We start from the raw sequence: 15138 nt of genomic DNA on the forward strand, positions 1-15138 counted from the left end.
AGTACTCTTGAATGTGAGCGGGGTTGTTGTCACTCACTGCTCCGTCCACCACTCAATGTATTTCCTCATTATCGGTGACACGGATGGAAGTCTGCACCTCGTTCATCGTCTATGAACGGAGCTGCACGCCAACATTTTCAGAACAAAATAAAACAGGCTGCAGTGAGAGTCTCTCTCCATGGGATACTTAAAAATAGCGGGTTTATGCATTTAATCCTTCTACGGCAAGCTCAGGGGTTTAGTGTTGCTGTAGCCCATAGGAACGACGCTCCGCAATGCTGTTTTTTTCTCCAAGTGAGGTTTATAATATATGCAGCTCACATAACCCAGTCGAAATTAAAGCCCTACAAGGAACTTTCATTTTGAGTTGATTTTGGCGACCCTGTGGACAAAAGCGGTAGTGTTTTGCCGAAATGAAGCCTACATTTCCCATGAGCTCTAGCGCGTTTTGTCGTAAAGACGCTTACTGGCTCGCGCATGTGTTTGTTTTGGGGATGAATGAAACAACAAGACGGGAAAACTTTGCCCCCGCTCCTATCGGGGATCCCAGCTCACCTCTGCCGCGCCCCAGCTCCACCTCTCCAGCGTAAGTGCCACCGCCGCCGGAGTAAACACAGCAGTCGGCTGGTAAGGCTGAAGGCCTGTTTGGCGAGCACTTCCATGGCTTCTTGGACTGAGTATGGAGTGGTGCCTCACCTCTTGATTTCTCGGCACTCGCTGGACCCTGTAGACGCCTGGCTGGTACCTGTCATCGGCCTGGATGAGGTGTTCCAGCCCCGCGGCCCCTGCTCTCCTCATCCCCGCTGGCGCGGGGTGAATCTGCGCAACCTGCGGCCTCTGTGTGTGGCTCCCAGGACAGCTAATGCCGTGGACCCGCCGGCTCCTGCCAGGATTGGGCTGGTAAATGCTAGATCGCTAGCGAACAAAACGTTTATCCTGAAGGATTTCCTGACTTCCTGAGGATTGGATTTTCTCTGTGTGACTGAGACGTGGCTGACTGTTGGTGAGTCCAGTGCTTTCACAGAACTTTTACCCGATGATTGCTGCTATTTTAACTCCCCGCGGACGTCGGGTCGAGGAGGAGGAATAGCGACTATTTATAAGAGTCACTGTTTCATTTCATTACTAGTCAAATGTAAGCAGCTAGGTAAGATGACGTGTGCTGTCTGAGTGCCGTAAATCGCTTCGTCCTGGAAGCGACCTGGGGCAGACCCATACACAGTTTCCTAAAGGTATGGATATACACTATATAGAAATAGCTTATCTTCACACCGATGGTCTCATTTGCTGCTGTAGGTCACGCACAGACATGAGCAGAAACGAGAGACTTTTCCTTGTAGTGGCTTTAATCTATATAAAAGCTTGAAGATCCACTCACGCTAAAAGTATATGTCATATAAAAACTAATAGAATGGTCAAAGTTGTCACAGAGAAATTTAAGGTGTGTTGATGGATTCACGTCTTCAACTCATGCATTGAGTAACATTACAAGTTAACGTTCCACCTTAAAAGTCTCCTGCAGTCGGACCAGTGAATTGAGTTATGTTTTTTCTCAGACTACAGCTGCTGCAAGAGGCAGGAAAACATTATTTATCTTATAATTATAGTTTACCAATATATGTTACACAAGAACCAAAACCAGCCACAACTCAGCCCTTTGCAGAGTGACGCTCCTCTATTGACCAGTCAACAGACTGCAGTGTTCACAGCTCTACCTTTTAGTACCAGATCTGTGTGCTAGGTACCCCAACAGAGGGAGGACCAAACATGGGGACGGTACAGAACAATTCCACTGGTACCATCCACAACTTTTCACAGTGGAAACGGAAAAAAAACGTACCGAACTGAACTGAACTGTACTGCTTGGTGGAAACAGGGCTATAGGCACGAGCCTCTTGCCCATGAGTAGATGCATGCTTTCTTCTGCATCTATCATTTTCTATGCATCAGGTTATTTTAGGGTGGAAAAGGCAGCATGAGTTAGTCCAGCACAGACATGATGGTTGATTGCACAATGGTTTTCTTGTCCTCATGAGAAAAAACATGCTTATTCTGAAATTTAAAAATCCTATATTTCTCTAAATGTAGAGATCTGTGATGATTTTGCTTTTAAGCAGATTAGTTGTTAACATTTAGCTGATTAAATAATCACTCAGTTCGGTAAAACTTACAATTGAGATTGCTGCTTCCAGCTTCTCAAATGTTTCTCAATTCTCTTTGACAAAAAAAAAAGTAATTTGAAATCATCACCTTGGGCTCTGTGAAAGTGAGACGTCACATTTTATTCACTACCTGACATTTTAGTGGCAAAACAATTAATCAATTAATTGAAAAAATAATTGAGAATATAATTGGAAATGAAAACTAATGTTTTTTGCAGCCATAAAAGGCAGACATTAGGCTCAGGCCTCCCATATAATAACATGTCAGAGAAAGGATGTTTTCGTTGTTGCTTCAGGAGAAAGAAAATGAAGTCAAAGAAACTGTCAGATCAAATTATTCCTTTTTTTTTTTTTTTTTTGCTTTAGTATTCCTTCTGAAACCCAACAGGAGTCTACTAGATCAGCACTAGACAGGAGAATTAATGGCAGTGGGGTGTTAAGGGGATGCTGGGAGGACTGCCCACCAATCCAAATCGCAGCCAGCTCCTTCTGATATCCTTCTACCAAGTGACCTTTGCCTCCGCTCCCCCCAGCTTCTTCCCAGCTGCTCCCTGGATAAAGCCCTCTGATCCTGGGGAGCTTATCACCAAAGTCTGCCTGGGTCCTCACTCTCTTTGTTGCACAAGTAATTACACTGTGTCAGAGAGCTGTGGAGGTGAAGGTAGAAGGAGGAGGACCATCACACACCACATCAGTGTGTGTCTCCTCTGATGAGAGTGGTACAACTCAGCTGTGGAGGAGAGAATGGCTTCAGCTGGGGGGGGCTCCCTGCGTGAGATGGGCATATTTCGCGCCTCAAATGGGACCCCTCGCTGCTCTCCGCCTGGCCCCACTCCACCTCCGAGCTGCTTCAAAAAGGGACTTGAGAATGACAGAAGTGTTTCATACTGGCACATTCAGTGGCTCAGACCAGATGGAGGCTTTGTTCTTTCCTCGCAAAAACACACACACACACACACACACACACACACACATATACATGCCTGTCTGGCACATGCAAATGCTCACGCACACACATGCATGCACATTTCCTCACCACACAGCAGTATAAAGCCAGGATCGTGATGACAGGGGGTGGTGTGATTCTCTTGTCCTCTGCCGTGTTCACATTAGTCATATGCAAATAGGCATTGTGCACAGAGAATGACACAAATCCACCGTGCCTAAATCCTCAAAGAAGACTGGTGACGGTTATTTAGTTAACATGATTTATTAAGGTGTTTGACCCAGTTAGCGCGTGCAGCCATTAAATGGGGTTTGTTTCAGGTGATTGGACAAATGGAATCTGTCATTGCTGGAATTTGAGGACATGAAGACAATTAAAATGAAAAGGAATTTATTATGTTCACTGAACATGTCTGAGAAAGACTGAAGGAAGGATGATGAAAGTAAGGAGTCTGAGGATGAGGACAGTTTAGGTGTGCAATATTCTGTCTTTCAGCCTCATCTTCCATCGTTTTACAACAACTATTATGGTTTTGTCTTGGTTAGTTGTCCTGTGTTTTCCATAGATGAAAATGTCTTTTTCATGAGTTTGTTCCACTTGTAGAGTCTGACTGAACAGGAAGATGATTAACCACAGCTACACCTTTGAATTCATCACATGATGCTTAGCACTGTTGGATCCTCCTGCGTTCACTTAATTTGGTATTTAAAGGTAAACTGTGCAGGATTGTCACTGTTTGTAAAATGTAAAGGCCAACCCTAGATTCACTCTCATTTGGCGTTTCGCCTCACTACATTTGCATTTTTTGGCACTGTGTCTCTTGGCTGCCTGCTGCTTACAGTCTGACACCTGGTCACTACCTTTCTACAAAGCCCAGCCTCACCTGAGTGCTGTCGGGGTACACAGCCATACACATCCTGAACACAGAAAAATAAGAAGAAATGAAAAAACTACTCTGCAGAAAAATACTCCGCCACGCACTGATTTGAGGGATTACTTCTACTTATTCAAGATGGCACTCCCCTGTGTGTGACATCGCAGAGCTCTTAAAATCAAACTTTTGCGCATTCCATTGGTTTCTCTTGCTTTTATGTGTCTTTTATGTGTCTTTATCTTTTACTATTTATTACTTGTCTATTTCTGACTGATTCTGAGTGTTTCTGGCACAAGAACTCCTATGTACCCACCCAGACAGCATGCAGGTGTACAAATGGCGATTAAAGTTATCTTATCTTCTATATGAGCCTTTATATTGTTTTTTTGCTTGTGTAATCACCATTACCTCTAAGAAATCTGAGGTGATACACAACTAAGTTTAGATACGCAACCTGAAGTCTTCTTGCACTCCCATATTTTTCTAAACTTGACCTCTTTGGTCATGTTCTTCCTTACTTTGGTGCGATCTTTGTAGGATTTGCTCTTCAGTTTTCTAGTAAAAGGTTGTTGGATCCATACTTTAGACCAACAGTTCAACACTGTTGGTGTTACTGGAGGGTTTTCCTAGTGCAATTTCATCATGACCTTCTCTATAATTTATCTGGGGAATCCAATCCATGCCTAACCCAATCACCATAACAAATGTTGGCACTTGACATTTCTTTCTAGGCAGCTAGGTGGTGCGGTGGTTAGCATTGATGCCTCACAGCAAGAGTTTGAAAGAAACCCAGGGGGTTCAAACCCAGGGTGAAGGGTTTAAACCCCAGAGTGGGGGAGCCCCTCTGTGCAGAGTCTGCATGTTCTCCCTGTGTCAGTGTGTTTTCTCCAGGTACTCCAGCTTCCTCCCACAGTCCAAAGACATGCAGGTTAACTGGTGACTCGTAGGTGTGAATGTGAGTGTGAATGGTTGTCTGTCTCTATGTGTCAGCCCTGTGATAGCACACACACCCTCCTGTACATTACTATGTAGTGGATATATTGAAACTTTGTACTGTGGTTAACTTGTGGTTAGGTTTAGGCAAAAAAAACAACACTTGGTTAGGGTTAGGAGAAGTGTGGGCTTAAAATATCCTCTTTTGATGACATAATCCCGCTAAAAATGCATAGATGTCTTGGTAAAAAAGAACAACTGCTTTTGTGGCACTAACCCAGCAGGAAATACTGCAATGTCTCCGTGAGACTATAACCTTGTTTTTGTGGCTCAAATGCTGCTGGAAACACAGGTTGCTAATAGATAACTGGAGCTGTTGTTTGTTGGCCTTGAACAGTGGTCTGCAACTTGGCAGCCATTTTATCTAGGTGCCCCACCATCACCATCCCCACTACCTCCTGCTGATGAAGTCAGTTCATATACTACGTCGCTTTAGAAATGTTGATATAATATTGTTGATCTGAAACAAACAAATGTCTCATATCTGTGGTTTGCAGAAACATACAATGCCAACATTTTCTCTGGCGACCAGGCTGTTTCATGCCTTATAGGTCAAAAGAGAGTTTTAAAGAGAAGAGGTTCTTGACTAAAATGATTACAGAGTTTTTTTGGCTGAAGACAGAATTTCTGATGTATACATATTAATATGACCTGTCGCTAAAGCCATGACAAAAAAGCGGGACACACAGTGTGAAGGCAAAATAATAGATCATTTATTTACATAGAAAGAGTCATTTTGAACGCAACAAACACAAAAACAAACTCAAGCAATGATGAGATGTGTTTATCAGTAGAATCAGTGGTGAAGGTGTGTGTTTGCATGAATGCTGCATGTCGTGTGGGGTGTTGGAAGTGTGGTGCTTTAACAAGGTCAATCATTCCACCCACCAGGTAGCCTACCTACTGCATTGAAGAAACAGAACACAGAGTGAATAAAGAGGTCAGGAGACTGTCACAATATGTCCAAGGTGTAGGGCATAGTTAACTGATGTGCTGAGCAGTCAGCTGGCACACCTGATATTCATTAGCGATTGTTTCCAGTGACCTGCTACTTCTCCTGTCGATGCTGAACTGGAAGCAACCTCTACCCTTTGTGGAGTAAGTTCTCTTTTATTTTCACCTAGTTAGCTACGTTACTGACAATGGAAAGTTCCTTCTCTCATTGCAAACCAATTTTCTGACAACAAAGACGTTTAAATCAAACTAAATCTTGTGAGGATTTGAATCAGGATGTGGTGGTGTTAAAATAAAAGATGGGAACAAGTTGGACAGGAAGAGTGAGAGTCTTGAAAAAAAAGTGTTTTCTAATGTTCCAGATGGCACAAGGCCACCATCATCCCCGGCTAATTCAGGAAGGAGGGTGTTCAAACATGTCTGACAAGAAGCAGCAAGTGACCTTTAAGCTGGAAAGGCTCGGCTGGTATTGCGCCCTCACTGTCTTTTTTCATCAGATCTGAAGGTGCGGAGCAGAGACACATCCTTTAGCTCAGGTGAGTATGAAATGCCAGTCTGTCAGCTGCTGTCTGCTCTTTGCTGTGCAATACGGTATGAACAACAAACTGTGCTGCTTTAAGCTCATCTATCTGATCAGGTCAAAGTAGCCTTCGCTGTGACAGGTTTGTTGGAACAAAACAAACGCATGAATCGAATATCAGCATCTAGAAAACAAACCTCTTCTTCGGGGTCATGAGGAGTTCGTAACACTGACAGCTAAACCCTTTTTTAGAAACTCTTCTTGTTCAAACACATCTGATAAATTTAACAGTATGTCTGAAGAAAACATGAAACAAACCTCAGCCTTATTGCTCATATCTGATCTTTCTTAACAACATTTTTAAAATGTGGCTAAAATCAAATTCCAGTGTGAACTGTTTGTGCACCTGGATTGTCCAGCTATTTTGTGAGCAGATAATAGTGAGGATGAGGATGAGGAGAAAGAGAGACAATTGTTTTTTCATGTTTTTAAAGATTTTTGTATGGGGGCATGTTTGCTTTTATTTAGTCTGTGTCACCAGATGTAGACTGTGGCCATTAGCCTGCCATAGTATAGCCAGGCTTCACATCCAAGGCATATATTATTATTTCACTAACAAAGACCGCGCCAACAGAGTTACAGATTGCAATTAGTTTATCACGTATAATGGATGATGGGGATGAGGGTTGAGAGATGGAGGGATAAGGGTTGAGTGAAGTAAGGAAGAGGATAGAGGGATGTGGGATGAAGGGACGAGGGTCGAAGGGACAGAGGGAAGTAGGGAAGAGGATCACGGCATGTGGGATGAGGGTTGAGGGGATGGAGGGATGAGGGGATGTAGGGTCAGGGAAGGAAGGATGGTGGGGGGAATGATGGGAGAAATCAGAGTTGCATACAGGTAAAGGGTGGAATCTGATGGCAGTCTGGTGTCAGGTGAAGGAGGGAGAGTGCAACAGAACCAGGAAAGTTGAGACAGCGTGTGGAAGTCATCTCACTGCCTGCTCTACTATGGATAGAGCCTCCTAGTGATCTCTGTATTCTCTTGAAAAAGAAAAGGCAGACATGACAGCAGAAAGAAAAACAACAAAGAAAATAGGTTTTGAGGGACGGATGTGAGAACAGGATCAAAGGAGAGGGAAATGGATTAGACTGAGGCATGGTCTTTGTTCCTGAACTTAGCTATTCAACTTCATTAAACATTATGAAATTATGCTTGTCTTTTTAATCACTACAAATTGAATCACACTGTGACATGTGACTGTTAATGTGCACTGTGCATTTTCTTTTGCGGGGCCATTTGAATGAAAAAGCTCACCATCCCACACGCAAATGTTCCACCAAAACACGTTCACCCCTGACACTATTTTGTAAAAGCACCTCTGCTGTATCCAGGGCTTAGCACCGCCAGAGACGACACTGATTGGTTTAAAGAAACAAAAAAAAGCCAGCATGTTTTTTTCCCCTATAGCAGAAAGATAATCAATGATTTGAGACCTCTCTCTAGCCCTGACACAGCACTGTGGAGAGAGGTCTGCCTACACCAGACCAGCATTTATTAGACAGGAGAGACAGAGGGGACAACATATAGCAAAGGGCCACGCATTGGACTGGAACCCAGCCTGCTATCACTCAGCCCAAACTGGTAGCATACTCTAGCAGGTGCAGAGAGCCAAATATTTAGTTATTGGCTTTTTGTGGAGCAATGGCTGATTTGTCTGTATGGAGGTATGTGTGGCTGCAGAGCCAGAGCCAGGAGTGACATAAATGGCTTCACTGAAACAGATTTCATACAAAATTTCAGGCTGTCAGGGGACTTTTAAGTACATCTGTCAGTGCTGCTCCACAAGACACTCAGGGCAAGACACTAAGCTCAGGGGAGTGGCGTTAAAGTTGCATGACTTCCAAAGACTGTTTAGACTGAGGTCATATTGCAAAATAAATCTGACTTGCAGCTGGCATATGAATGTAGCTCAAATCAGAATTCAAAAGATCATATTCCATGTAATTTGTGCTGTTCACAGTACTGTGGAAAAAAAAACGGTCTGAGTCTTTGGCCTGCAGTCTGAAAGTACCCTCAGTTCCAGAGAATTTATATAATGACGTGAGATCTTTCACAACAGGAAGCTCTTCAAAGTAAGATTCATGCAGTATTCCTTTCATGACTAATCGCTACCTGACCTCGTTGAGCTGTGGGCTCCTAGTTAAAATAAATATCAAGAGTTTCCCTGCATTATTCATCACTGGCTGACCCAGGTCTACCCATGAATGGGAATACGAGAGTTTCAATCAGCTTCCCATTAGGATATTAAATGAGTGCAGCAGGTTAAATCACATGACATTTCTCTTCTCCTGTCTGAATAGCAAATGATAAACTGCCAAATCAGAGCATTTGCACATTAATATATGTATGGCTTAAGCTTTCAGGCACAAATATCTACCATTCATATGATGCAAAAGATACAGACAAAAACCATAGCTCAGGTTTTCCTGTACCTCGACAATGTCACAGGACCAACACAGACCAAGCATGGAAGCTGGAAGGAAGGTTTGACAGCAGGCAAGTCATCGATTTAATATCAAAACATGACACGTGAAAAACTCATAAAGGGAATAGGATTTTATTGTATTTGCTATATAATGGTATCAGGCACTACACCACCCTAGGCAGAAATATCATTTACAGTCTACCACCATTAAATAATTCACATCCAACACTCCTATTCGCTAGTGGTTAGTTGACGTGTGAGTGGTTTCTAGATGTGCTGATGAGAAGCAAAAATGTCCACGAGTGTAGTTATTAGCCACGCTAATTCAGCTCCCGGTGCGGTGCACAGATGCTGACAGAGTAGAGCTTAAAGACCAATGAAAGATGAGACAGTTTTTGTAGTGTAGAGCTGAAATGTCCAACAATGGCCACCGTACAGAAAGTGAACCCCACTAGTTGGAGATTTTCCTGCAGTACCACTATCAAGACAACCTCTGCGCTCTTTCCCACTAGTGGTGAGAATCTAATAATAGCAACGTCTCATTTTTCATTCATCCGAACAAATGTTTTCTGGTGTGTAATGAGCATCACAGCCTCACGAGGCCGCTAGTCTGACCAGCAAACGCTTGGTCTTGTTTTCTCTCACAGTGCATCTCAAATCATGACAAAATCAATAATAAAGTCCTAGTACCATGATGGTTTTTTAAAGCACACAAACTATACTACATAAGTATACCAACAGTATTAAGATGGCAAATGTTTTCACAGAAAATAAATAGTTTACCAAGTCAAGTTGTGATGGAAAATGCAGGTGTTTTTAAGAGTACTTGCACATGCAAAAAAAAGTGCCCCAGTTTGATGTTTTCTGCTTATAGTGACACAATGAAATAAACACACTGACAGACACAACACTAATAAAATTATCTATACTCTGTTGATGCTTGAACAATTACCAAGTCTAGTTTAACAGACATAAATTAAAGCTACAGTTGGTAACTTTTCTAAAAATAACCTTTTATCATATTTGCATTCTGCTTCCTTCTGTGTATAAGGCTCCCTTGTACCTGAAGTGAACTGTGTCCTTGGAGAGTTTTCATTGGTGTATGAGAAGCTTGCTTTGTAGCTGTTCTCATGACACTTATCAGGTAACCAGAGGCCTCCCTTTGCCTCCTTTTTGCTGTGCACTTTAAGTTTTAATTATGTGAGTGAATCTGTGATTCTTTGTCAGACCAACAGAGGACATGCCAGGTGTCAGAGCTCTGACCTTTCAGCTGAAATAAATTGACTCTGTTATCACACAAATGACAACTTGATCATTTCACTCTTATAACTTATAACTTATTTGTTCACCTCTGCCACCACACTTCCTTACCTCACGTGAACGAAAACAACAATCAAAGCTGAGGAGTCTGTAAAGCAGCTGTCAATCATGTCAATCACGACTTGTAAACTGCGGTCAAACTCAGCAGCGCTTATCAAATATGAATCAAGATTCTTTTGCTGCGTTGCCTATTTCTCACCTCAAATATTTTCAGAAACATATTTTAGTGTACTGTTTATCTGTAAAATGAGATGACGTTTGTCGGGCTGCTGAAGGGTGCTTGTTCATCTGTGTAATTGTTTCCAACATGGCAGTCAGGGCACAGACGTTTTCATTTTACAGATAAACAGTACACTAAAACAGTGGTGCCCAACAGGTGGGTCGCGGTCCAAAAGTGGGTCACAGGCCCATTCTGAATGGGCCGCAAGTGACTCACAAACATGTCAAGATTGTAAAAAAACAACAACTTTATTTTGAGGTACAGTGAATTTATGGCACAGAGCTTTTATTGTGAAGTGCAGTTTCCTGCTGTAGAGTGAGTGACTAATGGACAGCCACTTGACAGAGACAGCAAACTAGCTTGATGACATGGCCAGTATGACGGTGAATGTATTAAACTGTGCAGACAAAATCTGGACCTTGCGGCTGGACCAGGTGGGAACCACTGCACTAGGTAACGCAGTAACAGAATCCTGATTTGTATTTGATCAACGCCGCCTAGTTTGACTGCACATGAGCTGTGATAGACATGACTGACAGCTGCATTAGACTCATCATCTCTGAATGGTTGTCTTCAGTGCACTGGGGTAGATTATGCCAGATAATGCCATGAGAGGTAATAGGAGGAGGAGAAGGGACATGATTTTCTTCACAGACTTTTTGTCTCATATAATTCTGTGTGTTTGTTGTGACGTTTTCAGCAAATATGACAAAAGGTTATTTTCATTTAAGTTACCGACTGTAGCATAAAGATTTAATTTGGGGCTTGGTGTAATCCACGTCCCTGAAATAATCCTGTTATATTTCATAGTTTTGAAATGGAAACACTGAACATAAATTATTGTGTAAGACAAACACTTATCAGTCACTCTAGTGTTGTGAATAATATTGAGTTGTTGTAAATAGTGGCTTTAAATGATTCTGATTGTACTCTAATCTGCATTCATGTGGTTCCAACTGAATATCATTCCTTCATCCTATTCACTGCTACATGGGCCTTAGTGCATGAAGAAAAAGTGGCTGATAGCAGGATTATGTCAGTTCTATGTCTACGTCTTTGTGTCTGTGAGGCCTCATTAAGGTGCTTCCACTCAGAACTTGCTGAGGGGCGGCAGCGCCCCCGCCTTCACTAGCACAGCTGAGAGCAGGTCTGCAGGCCCAGAGGGATGGGGAAGAGGAGTGGCTGAGGGATCTCCATGCTTGTTTTCAGAGTTCATAGGTGTGGGAACCTTCCCTCTGTTCAGCGTGGTCTTGCAAGCCCCGCTGCCCCCTCCTCCACTGGTCTTGCTATTCTCCCCTGTGGGGATGACTGTGCCCAGGTGTGGGTTGCCCACCACTGGAGTCCCTGTGTGCTCCATGCTGGTCTGACAGCAGCACAGCAGCCTGAAGAAAGCTGCCCTCATCTCCCTGCTGGACAGTGTGTATATCAGAGGGTTGAGGGCAGAGTTGAGCACAGCCAGGGCTATAAACCAGTCCACCTGGTAGAGCACAGGGCAATTATCTGGGCTACAGCCAACGTCCAGCAGCAGCAGGAGGAAGAGGGGGGTCCAGCACATGACAAACACTCCAAGAACAATAACCACTGTCCGCAGCAGGGCCAGTGAGCGCTCTGAAGGCCGGCTGCTCACCCTGCGGCCGCTAGACGTCACCAGGCGGTAGATCCTGATATAGAGGATGATGATGGCCACCAACAGGGCGCTGAACACACTGATGCAGAAGGCCACATAACTCTTGGCATAGAGCGGAAGCACTGTGGAGCAAGAGGCCAGATTGTCCAGGCAGTTCCAGCCTAGGCTGGGCAGAGCACTAAGCAGCACTGACACAAGCCAGCAGGCAGCCAGCAGTCCCAGAAGTCTCCCCCGGCCTGCTGTCTCACACGGACGCAGACGCACCATAGTCATGTGCCTCTCAATCCCAATGGCCAGAAGGCTAAACGTGGACGCGCTGAGGGCCACGAACATGCTCCCTTCTCTGGCCAGCCACTGCACTGGTGTCAGGAAGAAGGTGTTGCGTCCTGAGGTAAAGATGTTGACCACATAGGCCACACCAGCCAGTAGGTCTGACAGTGCCAGGTTTCCTATGAGGAAGTACATGCGGCTGTGGAAGCGCTTGTTCCTCCACAGAGCGAGCAGGACCGTCACGTTCTCCAGGACAATCAGCACGCAGATGAAGAGCAGCACGGCCATCTTACAGGCCCCGCCGCTGCGAGGCCGGTCCCACTTCCCTGAGTGGTTGTAGTGGTTGACGATGACAGCGTTCATCCCCTCCTCTAGTATGTTCCCCATACTGCTCTTCCTGGCCTTCCTCGGTCACACAGCAGAGGGCGCCACAGCACTGGACACAGCAGAGGGAGGTGAGGCTCCTTAACCAGGCAGGGTCATTACTGGCATCTTAGAGCCTGAAGGATCTGCCAATGAATGCAAGTAAAGAGGTCAAATTCATTTCTAAAAGTTATGTTAATCACTTTAAAGTCACATCCAACAACACTTTGAATAATTTCTGTAAGACAAAAACTTCTATGAGGACTCTAAGAAATTAAAGCAACTGTAAAAACATCAAAAATAGCACTTAAAATAGCAAATAAACACAAAAAGCCTACCTGCTTAATATTACTTAATCTAAGCAGGAAAGTGCATTACTGAGATTTAAAACCTCTCACATGGGGGTACTGGTCAAGATAGCAAATGACACATATATAACACACCATAAAACTCACAAAGAACTCCATCAAATAATGAAAACACAAGAAAAAGAAGAACTTCCCTTTTTCTTTTAAATTTATTGTCCTGTTGATACTGAACAAACAGCTGTGGTAGTTACTGCTGTTCATAAATTATGAGCCATAAATGTAAACGTTGATGTAAAAGGTAACATGTTATCCTGAAGTTGGATAAGCAGTTTTTTTCCCATCATAATTAAACTGAATCGTGTGTATCCCAAATTAATAAGCACTTTAAAAGGTGCAACTTGTCCAAAATAAGTTTGTTGACAACGTTTTAAATACATGTTTGAAACAGGATTCCTGCTCTTAAAAACTCTCCTGTTTTGGAGAAGTTGCTCCAAGTTGAATTTAGTGATCATTTGGGAAACAACATGCGAAAATAAAGTGTCTGCCAAAATAAAAAGTCTAATATTCTTCACCACAGCCACAGCTACAGTAACTTACCTTTTGGAGTCACTGGTCTCATCTAAACATCCCGGAGGCGATGTGTGGAGATCTGCAGTTATGTCTAAGTTTTTTATTCTCCTGCGTAATGGTGTGGTCGCGCAAAATACGCGATTGCCAAAACGAGATTAACTTCTATATAAAGTCAAAAGTCCAGATTGTGTCTTCGCGCGTATAAAAATTTCCAACCACGGAAGTATTTGCTCCCAAACATCCACTTTGCTTTGTATCCTGAACTTCATCAGTGTCCAATCCTCTCCACACTGCTCTCCAGCTGTGACCGTCCCGCTCTCACCCCTCCCAGCCTGCGGGGCGGGCTCTTCCCTCACCTCTCCATTAAATTTTACCATTAATTATGAGTCAGGAGGGAAGTCACAGCCACCGTCAGACGCTGAAATTACTACACAGATGTGTCACTCTGTGTTTCTAACGCTGCTTTGCTTTGCATTTTCAAACAAGCTGCCAGGGTGAGTTTGATTGATGTGTTTGTTTTTTTTTTAAAGTGCGGTTCAAAGCAGGGCCGTATCCATGGAGGTGACATTAGGGGGGCCAAATCTTCCAGGGGCTTTCTGCTGGGGTATGGAAACACCACTTGGACAAACCACACACACAACGTCACTCTAATGCTACAACTGGTGACTTTGTTAAGCTTGTTATTTAATATGATAACATTTGCAAATAATATTTTTGGATGGCCGTGCTGCTGCCTGTTGTAGCAGAGCAAATTATGTTTATATGTTTTTATGAATATATTGGAGGGGGGTATTTTTTAGCTTATCTGAAAACCGAGGGCGATGTGTATAGAGCCCAGTCTCAGTCCGAAGTCACCGAAATCCGACGCTTGGGCAGTGACTTGAGGCACCAGACACTGATGAAAAAAGCTGTCCTTTAATGTCGGCATGATACACAACTGGTCGCTGTTTTAGTTTAACTGTGCTCGGTAGTGTCAGTGGGAAACATGGTGGGACAAGAGCGAAAGTTAAGGCGGCAAAAGTCCACGTAGGGTGGGTAGTAGGGGTGGTGGATGGGTCAAACAAACACGGACTTTCAACTGAGAGAGCGGTGTTCATCCCGTAAGATTACAAAGCCAAACCCTGTTCTTTTTTCCTGAACCTTACCTTACATGCTTTTGTTGCCTAAACTCGACCATGTGTGTTAGATGTTGGAAGAAAAAAACGGCAATGCACATTGTTGTACTGGTGTAGTGCGTGTATTTTGGAGAAGACAATGCGTCCCAGAATGTCAACAGCCAACGTACACAGGGTACCTTTCACGTCATATGCGAATGCGAATGGTCCATGATATGTGCCGAGGTTGTAGTGAGAATGTGTTCATGTGTACCCCTGATACAAGCACTGCCTTGGTTTAAAGAGTTTTTTGTGTTTGAGATCTGCTGACTGTGTCAGACAAGAGCACCTAATTTGTTTCAATGTGTCATTAAATTGCTATGCTTTCACTACATGTACCAACACATGTGACAGCGTTTAGCCCCGAGGCC

General features: G+C 43.6%; 1 protein-coding gene across 1 annotated transcript; it reads right to left on the reverse strand.

Annotated features, from left to right (window-relative positions):
- Nucleotides 1-9051: 9051 nt before the first annotated feature.
- s1pr3a (sphingosine-1-phosphate receptor 3a) lies at nt 9052-13908 on the reverse strand. Its single transcript, XM_033621240.2, has 2 exons — nt 13641-13908; nt 9052-12881 (listed from the first exon to the last, which is right to left on the reverse strand). Exon 2 carries the CDS (start codon nt 12757-12759, stop codon nt 11566-11568), a length of 1194 nt encoding a protein of 397 aa, XP_033477131.1. The 5' UTR covers nt 12760-12881; nt 13641-13908; the 3' UTR covers nt 9052-11565.
- Nucleotides 13909-15138: the final 1230 nt, after the last annotated feature.

This window comes from Epinephelus lanceolatus, chromosome 6 (assembly GCF_041903045.1).
Source record: "Epinephelus lanceolatus isolate andai-2023 chromosome 6, ASM4190304v1, whole genome shotgun sequence".
Classification (NCBI taxonomy): Eukaryota; Metazoa; Chordata; class Actinopteri; order Perciformes; family Serranidae; genus Epinephelus; species Epinephelus lanceolatus.